Here is a 17879-nt window from a genome sequence, read left to right on the forward strand (position 1 = left end):
GCACGAAGACTGAATTCAGCAGAAAATGATCCACATCTCTCCTATGTATGTACTACTCAAAGTTACGTCAGAAGAGTCAGCTGTTTAGGAAATTCTGTGTGTGTTCTAGAAGAAAGGGCTCATTCATTTGTTTCTCAAACCTTTAACATCTAAATTCCTTATTTCTAAAGCCAAATATAAAAACTACCAGTCATGGATATATTGTATATATAAATGGCATAGATTATAGAGGGAAAACCCTGCCTGTTATCCTGCCAGCCAGTGTTTGGCTAGCGTCATTATTTCTTTAAATGAGAAACAAGTAATGAAGAAATATCCACCTAACAAAGTACAACAAAATCAGTATGATACAATCCTAAATCACATCGTAGACAAGCAAAGTTTTTCTGAATCTCCAGAATCATTCTGACATTTTTAAAATAAAAAAATAAGAAACTATATCCTGACTTCTGATGCAAATCACAAGAAAGCTTTATCTAAATTTATATCTGAATACACTTTTGACAAAAAATTGACACAAGTTTTAATGACATTATGCAAAGGTACCGAATCTGACAGACTGTAATCCCATCTCACTGCTAAACATTTCATCTTTCATTTCATTAATTTTTAAAGCTTTTTGTTCTTCCAGTGCTCCCTTCACCCTTAAAGCCCAATGAAGAAGAAAAGATAAAGGAGGGAAAGCAAATATATGCAGAAAGGTGCCCAAAAAACATAAAACAATTCTATTCAGATCAAGTTATACAACGAAAAAACTTCAAACAAACAGTATATGCTTGATAATTGAATCTTTAGATAACAAAAAGCTTGGTATTTAAAAAAAAATACCGTAAGAAAAATGGTGGAATATGAAGAGTTGTAGCAACATAGGTTATTTTCCATCATATTTAAAGTGGGTATTTCTCATGCTTTAACCACAATATCATTAGTGATATTAAACCTGGCCACTGAAATATATAATGCAATATAATTGGTGTTTTAAAAACTTCTCACAATTTTCTTCCATAACATCCTTCATTATCAGACGGTATTTTACAGGTTTATACTAAGGTGTCACCTAAAACAATTTAATGCTTTGAAATAATTGCACAGAAAAAGATTAAAAGAAACCTCCACAAAGGTATAGATAGGGATTCTCATATGAAACAAGGATAATTAAGACTTTCAACACAATTTCATAAATATATATGTGTATATACATGACTTTTTTTCTCCTCCCAAAAAATGACTGTGGTCTGAGTACATGTTTATGTTGTATTTGATTCCTCAGACACCAGTTCTCTCACTTATGCCCTAAATTGATGAGTTTTTAATGAATTTTGACTATAAAATTTCTTTGGTAAAGATGATATACTGAAGGAAGCACAAGAAGATGCAAGATGCAAGCAAGTAGCTAATTCTTTATTGCCACACAAAGTAATTCAATCTGTTGCATCATGAAAAAGTGTTTCTCACATTGTGGGAAAATCTTTATGGGGTCTATCTTTTGGACAACTGATCATCATCGATTTGGCTTTCTTTAGACAGACAGACAGACAGATAGATACTGAACATATCTGCTGCTCAGCAACACAAACCTGCTTGAATCTATTCCTTTGGTTTCACAGAACTCTGTTACAGTAGCAACAAATATAAATAGACTTGATAACATGCCTTAAAATTAAAAAATGTCCTTCTGCTTACCAAATGTTTCTTGCATTTTTACTTTCACGTTAAGATCATTTAGCAATGCAAGTTAAAGAGACCACAGAGACGTTGCATACCAACCTGAAGATGGCACAGAGATGGGGAGAAACTAAACAGTTTTTAGTCCTCTCGCGCATCAGTACTCGTGATGTCGCACAGTGTGTTTGTAGATACCAAAGTCTGTATAGCTATCTCCTTCCTGACCAGATCATATATTTCCAAGAAAACAGAGATACGCATGTTTTATTCATGCTTATGAATGAGTTGCACCTTACCCTATACTGAAGTCTAAGATATTTACTGTATCATTTCATGTTCCACATTCTCTTCAGTGCCACTGTTCCTGACACAACACAGTTAACACAGCCGAACACAGGTTTATCATGACAAATACAGCTATCTGTGTCATAATGTACTTTTTTCCAGGCCTATTAAAAGGAGAATTTTAAGGATGGTCTTTTTTTTTTTTTCTATCCTTTCTAACCTTCCACATAAACAAATAATTGTGCACCAAAACTCCAAAAAACAATGAGTTTCAATTTTCACACATAACTAACAGGCTATATGTGATGTTTTGTCTCTTTCTTTGAAAATTTTCTTCCATTTGAGGATGGAATATATCATTAATAAAATACTATTTTAGTTCAGTTAGAGGCAATAGTATCACCACAATGTGACATTTCCTCTATAAGCATTCAGGGATTATGAGCATTCCTCCTGATTCACAGAGCTAATTTAGACATCTGATACCTTAGATGGTGCTAGCAGCCAAAGGCCTTGGGGTACTGTTACTCTGGCTTCTTGGTACACAGCACGTTCCTGCATTCAGTACAGACACATTCCTGAAGACGGCAGGTGCATGCAACATAGGACATATAGCTTCTTATGAAGATAAGGGAAGATGTTCTTTCCTTCCCCCATATGGGTATGAAATTATTGCCTACTGGTATAGTCAAGGGGTTGACAGATTAAGAATCCAGACTCCCCTACAGAAGTAAATCATGTTATTCTTATTCTAATTATTTTCCTTTTTTTTTTTTTTGTGGCATAATAGACTGCACTGAGTTTAGTTTGTTCATGACAACAAACCTGTGCTTCACTGAATAAACTCAAAAACTGAAATATTTGGCAGACATTTATGAGTGGCAGGACAGTGATCATAATTTTTCCAGATGCTTCATGTGCTGCACTTTTTCATAAAAAGAAACACCTAATTCAGAATTAGCAGGAGGGAAAGCAATAAAACAGACATAGCTAATGATAAGTCTTCTGATATTCAAGATCAATGTTCTGAAAAGCAGACTCTATCAAGCAAACACTTATCCAACACTTAATAAAGATGCTATCTCTTAGCCTTCAACTTTGCGAAATACACGCTTACTAAAACCGTTATGTCATTCGGACATGACTAAGTTCAAAAGTAAAATCTTGTAGTTAGCATAAACAAATAAGCATCTACAGAGGGAGATTCATCTGATTTATTTTACCTGAGAAAAACTGTTCCTCAGATAACTTTCTCTGCACTGACTAAAAGAAGACTGGCTCAAACACAGACATCTACTCCACTGTAGGACACCAAAAGCCTAATGATATGAATCCCATCATCTACGTTGCATGAGTGTTAAATTAGAGGGTTAATTCTCTGCTATGGCAGGCCGGCATAAGTGAGTCTCTCAGTTACAACTGGTGCTGTAACTAGCAAGCCCAATAGCTCCAAAAGCATTTTCCAGTGAGACGTAAGAAGTACAAGTGATAACATTTGAACTGGCAAGATCTTCATACACATAAGAAAGTGGAAAAAATCATATGGAATGATACTATATGGAAAAAAAAAAGAGCTAAAATTTAAGTTCAGTAAAGATGGAAAAGTAACTACAGTGGGCAACATCGAAAATAAACATTTACCATGGCATAGTATAAATACCTCATTGCTGTATACATTCTAAATATAGGGAGAGACTGGTAAAGTAAATACCACAGTACAGTATGGGTATTTATTTGCTTTTTAATCGAATACACTGTATTCTTTAAGACCAATGATGCTGAGAAGGAAAAAAAAGGAACGATGAAATATTGACTGAGAAATGTCATGATCAAATAAGCCATAAATGCAGTTAAGAAAAAAAAATCGGCTACATGGTGCCAGTGGAGAATCACAAAGAGACACAGCCGGAAAAGACCTCAAGAAATTGATCTTAACTATAGTCTTGCTTCCTCACTGAGCAGAATTAAATCTGTATTACCCACATAAATTAGAGTATTTTCACAATTTGGGGAAATTTTATCACTGTAAGAATAAGAGGATTTCCTTGGTACACAACTTAAATCTTCTCTGCAATGCTAGCTGATGCTTCCTTGCCAGAAAGGAAAAAACAAATCATTTAAACAATTTATTTCTCATATTAACCAAATTCAGCTCAGTCTTATTCATAAATCACATACCCTGATTTTATAATCTGCTCTAATAATCTTCATTCTCATTACTGCAGCTAGACCATTCTCAGAGCATGACAATAACTGTGCATCACATTTCAGTCAAGATCTCACCAGTTTCACACAGAGAAATCAAGTATACTTTAAAACTTATTTACACCATTTCATCATATTTGTAATTTGATATTAATCCTGCATCTTCTTCTCTGTAATGTTACACACATACTTGTGTGTGTGCCTGTGTATTTGATTTCCTCCTTTTTTCTTACCTTGCGATAAAACTTACTAAGTTTCATCATTTTGGTTAAGGGCCTTTACTTCCCTCTGTCAAGTTCTTCTGATTTTGACCGTGTTCTCTAAAACCTTCACAACCTATCTCAGTTTAATGCATCTCAAGTTATCTAGTGTATTTTGTACTTATCCAAGTCATAATCAAAATACTGAATGAAAAAAGGGAAAGCCTCAAACAGCAGACCATCACTTCCAATGATCTACCATTTTACCATTGAGTATACCATTACACACTGCACTCGTTAATTTCTGGGTCAAAAAAAATAGAATGAATTGGTTTGGCATGATCTGTTCTTGACAGACCCTGGTAGTTTTCAGCTTGACCTTCTAAGAAAATTAGGCCTTGGTAAGGCATTTCTGTCCACACATAGGCATCAGAAGGAAGTCTGTGGGAATTAATGATTATTAGCACAACTGAAAAGAAAGTCACCTACAGACAATTGAGAAGCTTAGCTTCAGCCATCTGAGTTTGGAAATACTGAACCCAATATTCACTGAAGGTCACCTAGATACTATAAAGCAGAGTGAGCACAAAAACTCAAACTCCGGACAAACCTCACTGAAAATATGAAAAAAAAAATGCTAATAAGTACTATTATATTCTTTACATATGAATAAAGTGGATATGTAAAATTATCAAGCTTTTCACTACCAAGAAAGCTAGGTATCCATTTTCAGATGGAGGAATATGGTTTGTCTGGAAATAAACGGTTAGGACCTCATATGCTACCATGTGGTAGATCGGAGTTTATAGAGCTTTAACCTGGGCAGAAATCCCTGAATAGACCTTGAGGTTTCAGCAACTCTTTTGGAAAAGATTAAAAAGCATTAAAAAAAAAAAGTGTGGCTTTTGCCTGGAAACAGGAAAGCAGTATAAGGCCAAAAATATTGTTCCTAAACACTGAATAAATTGAACCAATTTTTGAAGCATCTCTCTATTACAGTTTCATGTGTTTGAGGTTTTTGTGTTCAAGAAGTGAAAAACAGGAATAGGAACAAGCAGACATGACTAATCACATTTAATTTTGTGTGTACTCTAAGCACATTAAAAAAACCTTGTTGGAATATTCAGGCTTCCAAGGTGTCCCGAAACAGTACATTTACTTTGCCACTTTTTAAAAACTGCATAAAGACTTTCTATTAGAACACGACTTAAAATCATCTGTTCATTTGTATATGCTGACAGGAATGGAAAAGAAGCAGCAGTGCTGCAAGAGTTGATCCTGATTTCTGCATTTTGTCCATTGTCAAACTGTGAATTACACACATTCATTACAAAGAGTATTCATAAATATTTATAGCTATGAGTTCACCAGAGCACAGGTCCTTACCTCAAATCATCATGGTAAGTACTACTATAAACTAGCCATAACTACTTGCTTTCACACATAGTTTTAGGGATGCTACAGAATTTCCTGGACTTTGAGCAAGAATTAGGTGCAAATTCTCAAATATGTGGCCAAATGAAGGTTTGTTTTTAGGAGAGGATCACTGTGATAGTAGACCACTTTTAGTGCAATAGAAAGGAATTGAAATTACTGAATACTGATTATAGGAGACTTGGCACTGCTGTTAGAAATGCATTTAAATACAGAATTCAGAAAACAGCTGGAACATGTACTCATGCAAGAGTTCCTAGCCATTCAGAGAGCCAATAGGAAGTTCAGGACAAATATACTATGCTATGTTTCAGGTATCTTTCTTTCTTGAAACAGCACAAGAGCAAAGATTTAGTGAAATAACTTCATTTTAAGTAACTGTCATTTTCCTTCATAAAAGGAAAAAATTATGCCACTTCATAAGGACAGAAGATAGTCTTCTTAATGTATCAATTTTGGCTATGAAAGTTACCACATCTATGCCAAAGCTAAGCTAATGAAGCTACTGAAATTGCATATATGTGAAATTATATAAGAAATAAATATCAATTTTTATTCCTCCATGAAAGATTCTTATTCAGACAACATGAAGACGGCAGGCTTGGAGTTCCTCAGTGCTTCCTTCTGTATTCAGCATCCATTTTACATTTATTTCTGGTGCTGTTGCTCCTGATTACCCCTCACTAATCTCTTTGATATAGGAGATGAAAAAGTTCTCTGACAGCAAAATAAGGGAGGAAGAGTGTCTGTCCTATGCAGTTACTTATTTTTATTTTGGGAATGCTCCCATAAACTTGGGAGACAGTAAGCCTTTCTGCTGCTTTCCACTTTCAGTTTCTTTACTTGGAGTTGCTTAGTTGTTTTTGGCATTGCATCAATAAAAGTCATAACGTAGACTTATCCACTTGCTTTCTTGGCCACTTCTGCACTGCACAATCCTTTGCTAGAAGTGCCAGAGAGAATAAGAGGATAAGTCAACGTCACCATGCTCTTTGATGCAGTGTCAGTAGCCTTTGAGCACAGGCAAAGAAGCTGAAGCACTTCCGCCACTCTTTGAAGTGGAGCAGGGAAGTGGAAAACCAGAGGGAAAGCAGACAGGTTCCCTCTGAAAGGGCTGCACTGTTTTTGGCACCCTAAGTGCTCTCCAGCCACTTAAAGGATTCCACAAACCAGAGTTCTCCACTCAAAAGGAATGGTAATTGTTTTTAGCCAAGCATCCCTGCAGTGTGCTGGCAAAACGGACAATCAGACCAACTAAATCAGACATGCGGGAGTTTTGTGACCAAGTTCTAGGAGTTTAAACTCTTAAATAGGGCATTTCTGCTCTATATAGAAAAAAAAAAAATCACCAAAATGCCCGAATCCACTATCAGGCCTTTATGGTTCCGCATGTAGTTTTAATTCTCCTCTACACACTGGAGCACGGAGAGCGGCTGTAGTACAGGCATCAGTCCTCTAGCCCAGGGTGTTCTGGGCAGAAATCTCAGCTGGGATCTGACAGATACATGTAGAGACTTGTATCAGATCCAGACTTACATAGAGTACCTCATATAAGAGCAGCACTAAAGAGCTGAAAACTTGTTTCAATCCCTATGCAGTCATTATGATAACACTATAATGCTATGATAATGCAATAGCTATAAGTGCCAGCAGGTTCGTATGATCCAAAGCCCACTGATCTGTATTCAACTACAGGATCAATTTTCCTGGGGAAGAATTTAGAAAAATGTATGAGAAATTGGACCAACACACAAGATTAATTCTTAATTTTCTTCTGAAGTCTGCATGAAGGTATTGAGTGGCAATACCTTCTTGCACCAAAATATGAGGCCTCATACAAGCCAGAAGTCAATCACTTTTGAAATGAATGATATAATATCTGATCTTCCAACACATCACTTACCACTCTCAGAGTTTTCAGAAAGATAAGGCTTTCAGAGGTAATATATCGAGACAAAGTAAGAAGAAAAGTATTTTTTTTTTGTATCTTGTGAATAAAATACAGATGCAATAGTGCTATGAGGTGCAGAAATACAACAATACATAGAAACCATGTAGCTATATCAAATAAATAACTCTTGCTTGCATGGGAAGGAAAAAACAAACAAACAAACAAAAACTTCTTAAGATTTTACTTATTTTGTAAGGTTTGCAAAGTAAATCTTTCTAGAAGCAAAGTATAGTACAGGCTTTGTGAAGATATCCCTAACATGTACAGGCAGGATCTGGCCATATGAAGACTAAAAATAAAGATTTACTTGCCCTAGAGGACACTGATGTTCTCCAATTATGGTAATCACAAAACACAGTGTGTGGCCAGGTGCCAAGAAATACCAGATTGAACTAGGCTGCTATTTATGAAGTCAGGAACTTAAATACTTTTCAGTACAGCCAAGACACGTGCATGGAATGAGGATCTCACATGAGTTAGTTGACTTATTTGTGTGCTTAGGAAAATATATCTACTTTTTTGAATTGAAGGAAAAATACTAAGACAAGGCTTGAAAGAGAATTTATGATAAATTCATTAACCAAAAATGAAGATATTATGCTAGATGGATATTTTGTAGTTTGCAGACTGTAGTTGCTTAGAACACCATGGAACTAGTATTCTTCCACTTTTCCTATACCGAAGAGTATTCTTAATCTGTCAACCATAATAAGTAGGAGAAAAAAAAAAAAAAAACAGTTTTCATGAATACAGATTTGCTAAAATGCAATGTTACCTTAATATTACCAGAAAACATAATAATTTTGCAAAGTCAGTCCACGATATACAAACAATACTGATAAAAAAAAAAAAAAAACACAAAAGATTAGAAAATTTTAAGATTATGGCACCTTAATCAAGTTTTATCAACACTTTACAATATAGTAATAATTCATTAATAATGTGATAATAAATAATCCTTTTTAACTGCAGACAGATCATACACTCTTCCATATCATTCTAGTCTGAACAACAAACCAGTGTACATACGCTCTGATTTATCATGTTACCACTGTCTGAGGTAAGAGTTTTTCTATAAAACACTTCATGCCTTACTTAAGGATAACACTGATGACAGAACTGTGTATAGGACTCCCAAGTGCCTAAAATTGGTGATTTGATGAATGAGTATTACAACCATGGAAATAATACATTCTCCTACATATTCCAAGACATAGCTTGGACAAATGTATGGCAAACCAAGGCCTTTCCTTTGTCTTTGGACAGGTCTTTGCATTTCTACGATTGGGAGTGGCAGGAAGAAAATAAATAAATAAGACTACATAGGGATAAAGGAGAAGGTGATGAAAAAAACAGAATGGAATTTAAGAATAAAGAATTATTTATCAAATTTCCAGAAAAATAAAATACATCCTTGATCTTGTGTTGTAAATAACAGTACAGTAGGTTCTCCATAACATCCCAATACAGAGCAATGCAAGCTGAGTGACTTATGTTTATTGATAGTATTAAGTTAAGGTAGCTTAAAAAAGTTAAGGTAGTTTAAAAAAAAAGAGAGATGAAAATGAAAATAAAGATTTTGTAATACTGAGTGGCAGACAAAATGGCAAATAACATTCTATGTCAACACATGCAAAGTAAAGAGTACAGGAGATTGCAGCCAGCTATACATACACAGTAGGGAACTGGAAATGACCCATGAGTACTGGAAAACACTGTCAAGAGTTCTTTGAAAATGTTGGGTTTAGTTTATTCAAGGTCAAAAAGCAAAAGACTGTTGAGAATTATAGGAAGAGAATAAAAAACACACACACAAAAAAAATTCCAACCATATAAATCCACAGCACACAAACTGTCAGTGCAGTAAGTTTTGTTCCCTTTGAACTAACAGGAAGGTGGTAGCGCCACAGCAGACGGAGAAGCGCTGCAAAATGGAATAGCTTTTCAGAGGAAGCAAATTTCAAGTTAGAAGCGTAGGACTCTTCAGCTGAAAAAGAAGGGACCGAGGTGACTATAAAAGAGCTTTAAAACTGTGGAAAAACATATAAAAATATAAATGTGAGAAATTTGCATCATTTCTTACAATAAAGAAAAATGAGCACAAGATAAAAGAAAAAGTTTAAATGAAAATGAACTACTTTAATACAGTGCACAATTACAAAGTACAGCAACTTAATGCCATATGCAAAGAAACCAAACTCATAGAAGATGCAGAGCAGTTAGTTACATTCCTAGAAGTCCCACCTGGGACTATTCTGCACAAGAATACAACTGCGGATTCAGGAACTCCTTGAACTGCTGTTTGTCGAAAGTTGAGAGGCTTCACTGCATAAGTTTCTCTGTTTGTATGCTCTTACTGAGCAATCCACTACTGATCACAACTAGGGACAGAATAGATTAACTTTTGATGCTGTAAATTCAGCCAGCCAACCATGAGAAGGTTCTATTGGTTAGACATCTCTAAAGGGAATCTTACTGCAGTTAGTAACTTCATGTTGGCATTTTCTCTTTTTCTTGTCATAAGGGGCACAGTACATAAGGGAGTCATAAGCAGTACAGAAAAATCAGCTTTTTTTAGTGGAATAGAGATCTTAAATGCTGGTGGCCAACTTCAAGAAAAAGCCATTGGCACGCCAAGGAACCGCAGAGTATCTGTGTTAGAGTATCATCACATAGGTATTATTTTGTGTCTTTATAACTCCTTATGACTGAAGCTAAATCAAAATTTTAACATGCCATGACATAGAATATCATGCTATGGTTTATTCTTTTCAGTATCCATGCAGTTCTACTTTTCTTCTGAAAACTAATGTACTTAGAAGGTATATATACAAGATATGTTAGTAAAAAGCATGTAGGAAGTTTTCTTCCTCTTCACAACTTAACTTGAGAACGCAGCCTTAGCCATGTAGTCTCCTCAAAGGTAAAGTTGGACATTACTTGTAATGTAATATAACAAACAACTCCTTTCCAAAATGTGGTGGTTCTTCCTGTACTCTCCCCTTAGCTATGTATTCCCACCCTCTTCCTCTTATCAGCGCTTCTGGTTGGACACAGCTATACTTAGAGTCCATTCCAGGACCTAAACTGGCTGAAAGTTAACCTTCCCATCCTCCTTCCCTCTTCCCACCCCAAAAACAAAGATTATTTTTCTGATTCTTTAAGTACTTGAACCAATGTCATCATCAACTCAGAGAAGTGTCAGCAGTGCCAGTGGCAAGACTGGGACAGAGGCATGTAGCCAGCACTTGAGTTACAGAGGTAGTGCCAGCCTTTTTGACCAGCCAGCCAGCTGTCAGATTAGGTTAGATACAAGTAGGGTAACGAGACACATGCATTCACCAGATGTTTTCTCCCACTTCCAAGTAAAGACTTCTATAGGGATAAGTATTCAAGTGCCTGAACTTTGAACAATTAGATTCATTAAGATTCAAAACAAAATTACAAATAGACCTATTTCAAAAGAACAGTTTTACTAGTACAAAGGACAGCTTATCCTGGGAAGACCACGGCCATATCAGGATCTTTTTGCCAGTATTTCTATAATATTAAAGCATGCCAAAGTTTTGCATCTATACTTATCAATTTTGCTAGATCAGTTTTCACAAGCAAACATTCAGGAGGATTGTTCCTTTATTCTGCATAACCATATGTATCCTAGTCAAAAAGTGTAAGACATATTTCAATAGTGTGGGTCTATCCGACCATACTGAAATTTCAGTTTCATCAGCCCTATCCCCTTTTACCCCATAAATAACTAGGTAAAAAATGAATGAATACTTCGTTGTTTGATCTTTCTAGCATTTATAAAATTGATCCAAAGCTCAGAAACCTCTAAACCAAGATCTAAGAGATTTTTTTTTTGGGGGGGGGGGGGGCATTGCCTATCTTATTATGAATATGCATCTTGAAAAATAAAATGCATATGAAGTGTCACAAAATGCACTTGTTTATATTTAATTATGAGCAAAAAATGCATAGCTGCAAAAATCAGTTATAGTTATGAAATTACAGAATGGAGTTTGCCTGTATAATGAACACTTTTTTTGTTTGTTTTTGAATATACACACAGTGATGATGACCAGATTTTTTCCTAAAGGGACTTTTACTGTTCCATATTCATCTCTTGCTCTTATGAAATCTATTAAATAGATCTGAATGATTAATGACAAATCATATGGAAAAGACAGTGAACAACAGTATAATTACAAAATCTATCATAACATATGTATGCAAGAAATCATAAATTCTGGCATTTCCTCCCTTGTTCAAGTGCAGAGTGCCCACTGTTTCCTTAACCATCCTCTCTCATTTCCCAATCACTGCATCCACTTGTTTCTCCTACTTGTCACAGTCTCTCTTCCCAATCACCCCCTAACTTAGACTTAAAATAGCCTCTTAGCAAATTCCCATACTCTTAATCTCCCTCCATAATTCCCTACTCCCAATCTTTCTTTGGGCAGGGAGTCCAACTTCTTCCCCCAACCATATCTGTCCAAACACTCTTTCCTTCCACACCACTGAGGCCTCAGCCTCCCTCCATTGTCTCCTGGATCTGCTGCACACTAGTGTCCATCTCTTTGGATAGACCAAATAAGCACTATGAATCCCAAACTCCTACCCAAAGCAGTCCATGATCCCCTTGCATACTACTGCCAACATCCAGTCCCACTTTTTGCTCTTTGTGCTTTGGAACACTTGTGCTTTGGAACAGGGGCCATTTGGGAGCAGACAGAAAAAAAAAAAAAAGGAAAAAAAAAAAAAAGAAATAAAATCCTTCCTGCAGATACAAACCTACCAGTCTATGCTGAAGTGTGCACAGTGCAGAAAGAATCTTTGAAGCAAACAGTTGCTAAAAATCTAACTCTAAAAAAATTCAAATTCAACTTCCAAGATACATAACACAGGAAAGTGCATATATCGGGAATAAAAATAGACATATAACTAAAAAATCAAAGTTATCCTTTTGTAGAATCTCAAGGCAAAGTTCTACAGTATTTTAACTCAAGAAAACAATATAGTCTTCCTTGTTCTCATTTTACAGAAAGCCTGAAAACCCTTTGGCTCAAGTTTTCCAGAACAAAAGATCACATACGAAACTGTAATACAACATAAATGTTTGAAAAAGTCACAACAGAAAATACAGTTTAAGCAGTGGCCATAATTTGAACAGCAAAATGTGTTTAAGGCATTACTGTCCCTTTTCTTGGAGATGAGGTAATTAGTTCTCTGCACATAGCCTAGTATTATAACATTCATGTTGATTAATTTTGGTTAAATTGCCCTTCATTTAAGCAAGCATGTCTCCAGGACACACACATGCCCAGTTCAATCACATCTCCATACTGAGAGAAAAGTCCCTCCATGCTGGGACTGCTGCTACATCTTCAATCGTGTTAGTAGGATCCTGTCACCACCTTCCAACAGAAGGTGTCAGGAAACCTGTCCTTCCCATAGTGGTGATATTTCCTCTTATACTTTGTGAAGGATGTGCTCCTTCCCCAGCCCAACCTGACTTTTCACAGGTAGCCCTACTCAGGTGTTAACCACCAGTGATACTATTTGATCCTGGTAGTTGCCTCCTTGATATCTTCCCCCAGACAACAACCATCAATAACAGTCTTGATACCTGAATTCTGACAAGGAAATAACGGCTAGTTGAGCATACACCAGCCCAAATTCCTCTGAAATGAAAGAATGACTATAAATCATCTTATCCCCAAAGTAGGGGACAACTCAGAGCCAACTGAGCTCTCCTTGCATGGCAGCAGGCTGCACGCCAGGATCCCTTGAGCAGGGATACCTCCCAAGGATACTTACTCCACAGGCATAAGAGATCCTTGCCACAACAGATCTGTGGTAAGTGACTGTAGTGCACTCTCTGAACTTGTAAACTTTACTGATGTAACCGTGCACAAAATTCTTTAGTCATAAACCACTGACCAGGTCTGGGACTAGGACTGGATCCAGCCACACCCAGGCTTCATTGGACTTGCACCAGGGTCCCCTCTGAACCCTGTGACTCAACAGGAGGGTCTGCTTGGTAATATTGTGTATGTCTTGTACCCCATGCAGTAAATAAGTGACCTTGCCATAGAATCTCGTGAAACCACTGTCCGTATCAATAAATCTATTACTATTTCTTTCACACAAGTTAAGTGCATTGTGTCACTCACCTCCCTCACCATCACTTGTTCCATGACATATTGGAGATTAAAAACAAACAAACAAACAAACAAAAAAAAAAAAAAAAACACACATATAATATCAACATGGGAACTAGATTTAAGCTTTTCTGCTGAAACAGACCTGAAAAGATATCTGCTCTTGTTAAACCATCCTAACAACTGAAATGGCAATATTTTAGCATATTTGATTTGATCTAGTTGGTAAAGAAAGCTAGAGGTTAGTCTTGAACTATGGCTACAAGAACAGAGGTTTCTTAAAGCAAAACACAAATTATGTATCACATCATTAGAAACATACAGGACTTCAGTCTACAGCACATGTCAACTTAAACAGAAGACTTTTGTGTTACAGTAGCCTCTTTTTTGCTCAGAAATTCCGTGCAGCCTAAAAGCTTGGTAGAGAATCTATGTTATTTTGAAACTTCTCAAATGGTAAATTAAGACATAATCAACTATTATGAATAATCCACTCTTGTAAATTTGCCCCTTCCAGTGAGGAATACCCCATCCATTCAGGATAGATATCAGAGATAAACCCATTAATATCAGCAGAATATGATACTTGATGCTCAAACAGGATTTTTCTTTTCCACAATTTATCCTGTGCTGTTAAAAGGGAAGAGGAAAAAAAAAAAAAAAAGAGAGAGAGATGAGAGAGAGAAAGGCCAACAAACAGGCATTAAATAAGAAAATAAGCAAGTTAAAACTGAAAGTATGCCAATACAGTGACAATAACTACTCTATGAACATTTCTTTCTGGATGTCACTATCAGTTTTTCCTTACCATATATTCCATATTGGAAGCTGGTGGATACACCTGACCCCGTAATTTATTATGAAGATCCAAGATACTCTGCATATCACTGTCTGTGATAGCCCTTTTCCCTCTCTGCTTGGCGATCCACCACTCACCATCTTCATCCATGTATTTTTCCAAAAGTTCCTCTAAGACCGTGGCATTGGGGAGGACCATTGCAGAAATTGCTTGAGCTATGAATAGCAAGGTAGTTACTCTGAGCCATTCCTGTCCTACATACTTCATGATGAATGATCTCAAAATGCTCAGGAGTTAGCTCCAAGACAAAGTCTTTCTTCCAGGTCTGTTAGCTGTGAAGGCATAAGAGACAGCAAAATAATTTTGAGATTGAAGTACTGGCATGTGCCAATTTGCTCAACAACAAAAGTCAAGCTGTAGTGGGCAGAGAGTTTGACAGTATCACTTTAGGGAGGCAGACTAGGATGCTACGTGTACTTAGCACCAATAAATGTATGCTGCGGCTTTTGAAAGACAACTTATCTTCGACCTTATGAACTTAGCATCATTTAAGTGGCTTTATAAACTATATAGGCATGCTCAGTTCAAGGGCTGCCTAAAAGAAAGCATGCTTTTCATATGTACTTAAAAGGAGGCAGGCATTAATGAAGATTAGACTTCAGATAAGGTCTTCCAGGGTTGGAATGTATTACCACCCCTGCCCTCTGCCCCGCCCCCGCAAAAAAAAAAAAAAAAAAAAAAAAAAAAAAAAAAACACACACACACACACACACACACAAGTTAAAAGCCTTGAAGGCTTGCATTCAAATGCCTAAACATGAACTCAAGAACTCAAGTTAATATGAAATATACACTCCTGCTGCATTTGAAAATATGATTTTGATTAAGAAGGAGCTTTCATTTTCCGATTTCCAAGCCCCTTGTAACACAAGAAGTATTCGGCTCTGCCAAGCAAGTGGGGGGAGACAGGGGACTGTGCTATTCACTGAACAAAGAAAAGCACAGCTAACTCTTTGCAAAAGTACCATTACCAAGAGCAGAACATCCCAAGTCCTACTCCTCCCGCATGTCTGGGTACTTATCGGCGGTCAATCCCCACGGTGGGCTCCCTCCCCCCGCGTGAAAACGCTTTACTCCCGCCGCCCCAACCGCGCCGCATCCATCCGGGGGACGGCAACAAAAACGGGGGCGCGGGGCAGGGGAGCGCGAGCGGGTGGCGCCCGGCGCGGCGCCGTCCGGCCCGCGGGCCCCGCGGGCACGAGCGCCCTCCCGGGCCGAGCACCGCGGCGCGGGGCCGCGCTTACCCTCGCTCCGGCGGCGCCGTCCTGCCGCGGGGCCCAACGCGCTCCCTGCTCGGCCGCGGCCGCGCGGGAGCGCCGGGCCGCCCAGGCCGAGGTGCTGCCGTGCGCGCCGCCGCCGCTTCCCGCGCCTCTGCGTTGCGCGCCAGGCCGTGCCGAGCCGCTCCGTGTGCTCCGCTCTTGCCGCCCTCCCCGCCGCGCATTTATCGCGGGCGGCGGTGACGTGCGCGGACACCCCTCCCCGGCTCCGCGCGGGGCGGGCCGCGCCGCTCCGCTCCGCTCCGCGCGGCTCCGCGCCGCCCCCGGCGCTCACCTGGGCCAGCGGGGCGGTCGCCTTCGCCGCGGGTTTTGCCGGGGGAGGAGGGCGGGCGCCGCCGAGTCCCGCTGCGGACCGCGGAGCATCCCCGGGGGCGGCAAAGCTGAGCCGGGAGCTGGGCATCCCGCCGGCTTCTGGCCTCCATCCTGCCCAAAACAGAGCCCAAAATAGGAGCAGGCGGGGGCCTGCGCCTGCCATCTCCGTCGGGTGACAGTAGGGTTGGGGATGGGAAGTTGGAGCTGCCGCAGAGCGAAGCGGAGAAGCCGCTTGAGCAGCTCTGCCGTGAACTCTGCAAAAGCTAAGGACGCATGGATATGGCAGGAGGTACAAGGACAGGAATTTTATTGTGGATTCAGACCAGCTGAGTGTGACTTCTCTTCAGAAAGTAGAATTCACAAACTTGTAACCACTCATTTCTGTTTCTGCTGAGAGTTAGATATGTACTTTTGTGTTATATTTGCATCAACTTCGCATAGTTTAAATCTTTTTATGCAAGTTGATAAGGACGATGTTTCATTTATTTAGCATAATTTGGTACAATGGACAAATTGTACAATCAAGCAGATTCCAGTCTTCCCAAGAAATATCCACCAGCTTGCAAGCGTTCGCTATATTTTCATTTTCAGAAATGGAGATGCTGATATTAAAATTGATGGCTCCAGCTGAACTTTTTTCTAGAAATAACTGTGACATCTGAAATTTAAGTCAAAGTGCCATCATGCATCTTGATAGCATAAATTCTTGGAGAGGGGGAGCATTAGGCACTAGTATGCCCTAATGTCTGCCATTTTTGGCACAGAATGATGGCCTATACTTATATATATTCACTCAAAGAATTTGAAGGAAGAGGAAGGAAATCAAAATTAGAGGAGCTTGGTAGACTCTGCGAGCCAGATCTGGGTTTTTACAATACTCACATCCCATTTATCTTGCTAGATACATTTATATATTCATTAGTCCTGTGAAGGTCACACTGTAGCCTCTGTACACACAGAGCACAGCTTCGTTATCGACACTTGATGAGGGGTATGGCTCATACGGAGCCATTTATTCTTTGGATCTCCCCAAGTGTCATTTCATTAGAAAATGGCAGAAAAAGGGAATTACTTTTGTAGTAGCTTATGGTTGCACATAAACACAACCAACAAACTAAAACTAAGCCCACAAAAAAAAAAAAAAAAAAAAGAATGAGGATATTTATGGGGTTCCCATCAATCATTGCAAAGTACTTTAGCTACCTTCCTTATGTCAGAAATGGGCAGGCGCTGAGTTTGAAATAGAATATATAAGAAACATCATCTTCTGTCATTCATTTTGAGTATCATCATATTTCCCAGAAATCTTCTGACCGTGCTTGGGCTTTGGCAAATTGAAGACCTTATGATATTATCATGCAAGTTGTAGATTCAATATTAAGACAAACAGAGACGGACCTGAAATCAGACCAACTGATTTTTTTTTTTGATCAGTTAATTCATCATCAATTGAATAAACCCCTTACTCTCTATGACCGTGCCCTTTGTATTTCATTTATGGCTCTATGATTTGTGACCACATAGAAG

At 38.4% G+C, this 17879-nt stretch overlaps 1 protein-coding gene across 1 annotated transcript in view; it reads right to left on the reverse strand.

The window, feature by feature from the left end:
* The window catches only part of CRISPLD1 (cysteine rich secretory protein LCCL domain containing 1), a 35475-nt gene extending 19444 nt beyond the window's left edge, over nt 1–16031 (reverse strand). The window contains exons 1-2 of the mRNA XM_088520343.1: nt 16008–16031; nt 14713–15028 (exon numbers count right to left, since the gene is read on the reverse strand). Of these exons, the coding sequence (XP_088376469.1) occupies nt 14713–14970 (258 nt within the window). The 5' untranslated portion in view covers nt 14971–15028; nt 16008–16031. The remainder of the gene's footprint in view (nt 1–14712; nt 15029–16007) is intronic.
* Between the last annotated feature and the right edge of the window lie 1848 nt (nt 16032–17879).

Source organism: Tinamus guttatus, unplaced genomic scaffold (genome assembly GCF_059628265.1).
Source record: "Tinamus guttatus ecotype Peru unplaced genomic scaffold, ASM5962826v1 Tinamus_guttatus_pri_ptg000086l, whole genome shotgun sequence".
In the NCBI taxonomy this organism is placed as follows: domain Eukaryota; kingdom Metazoa; phylum Chordata; class Aves; order Tinamiformes; family Tinamidae; genus Tinamus; species Tinamus guttatus.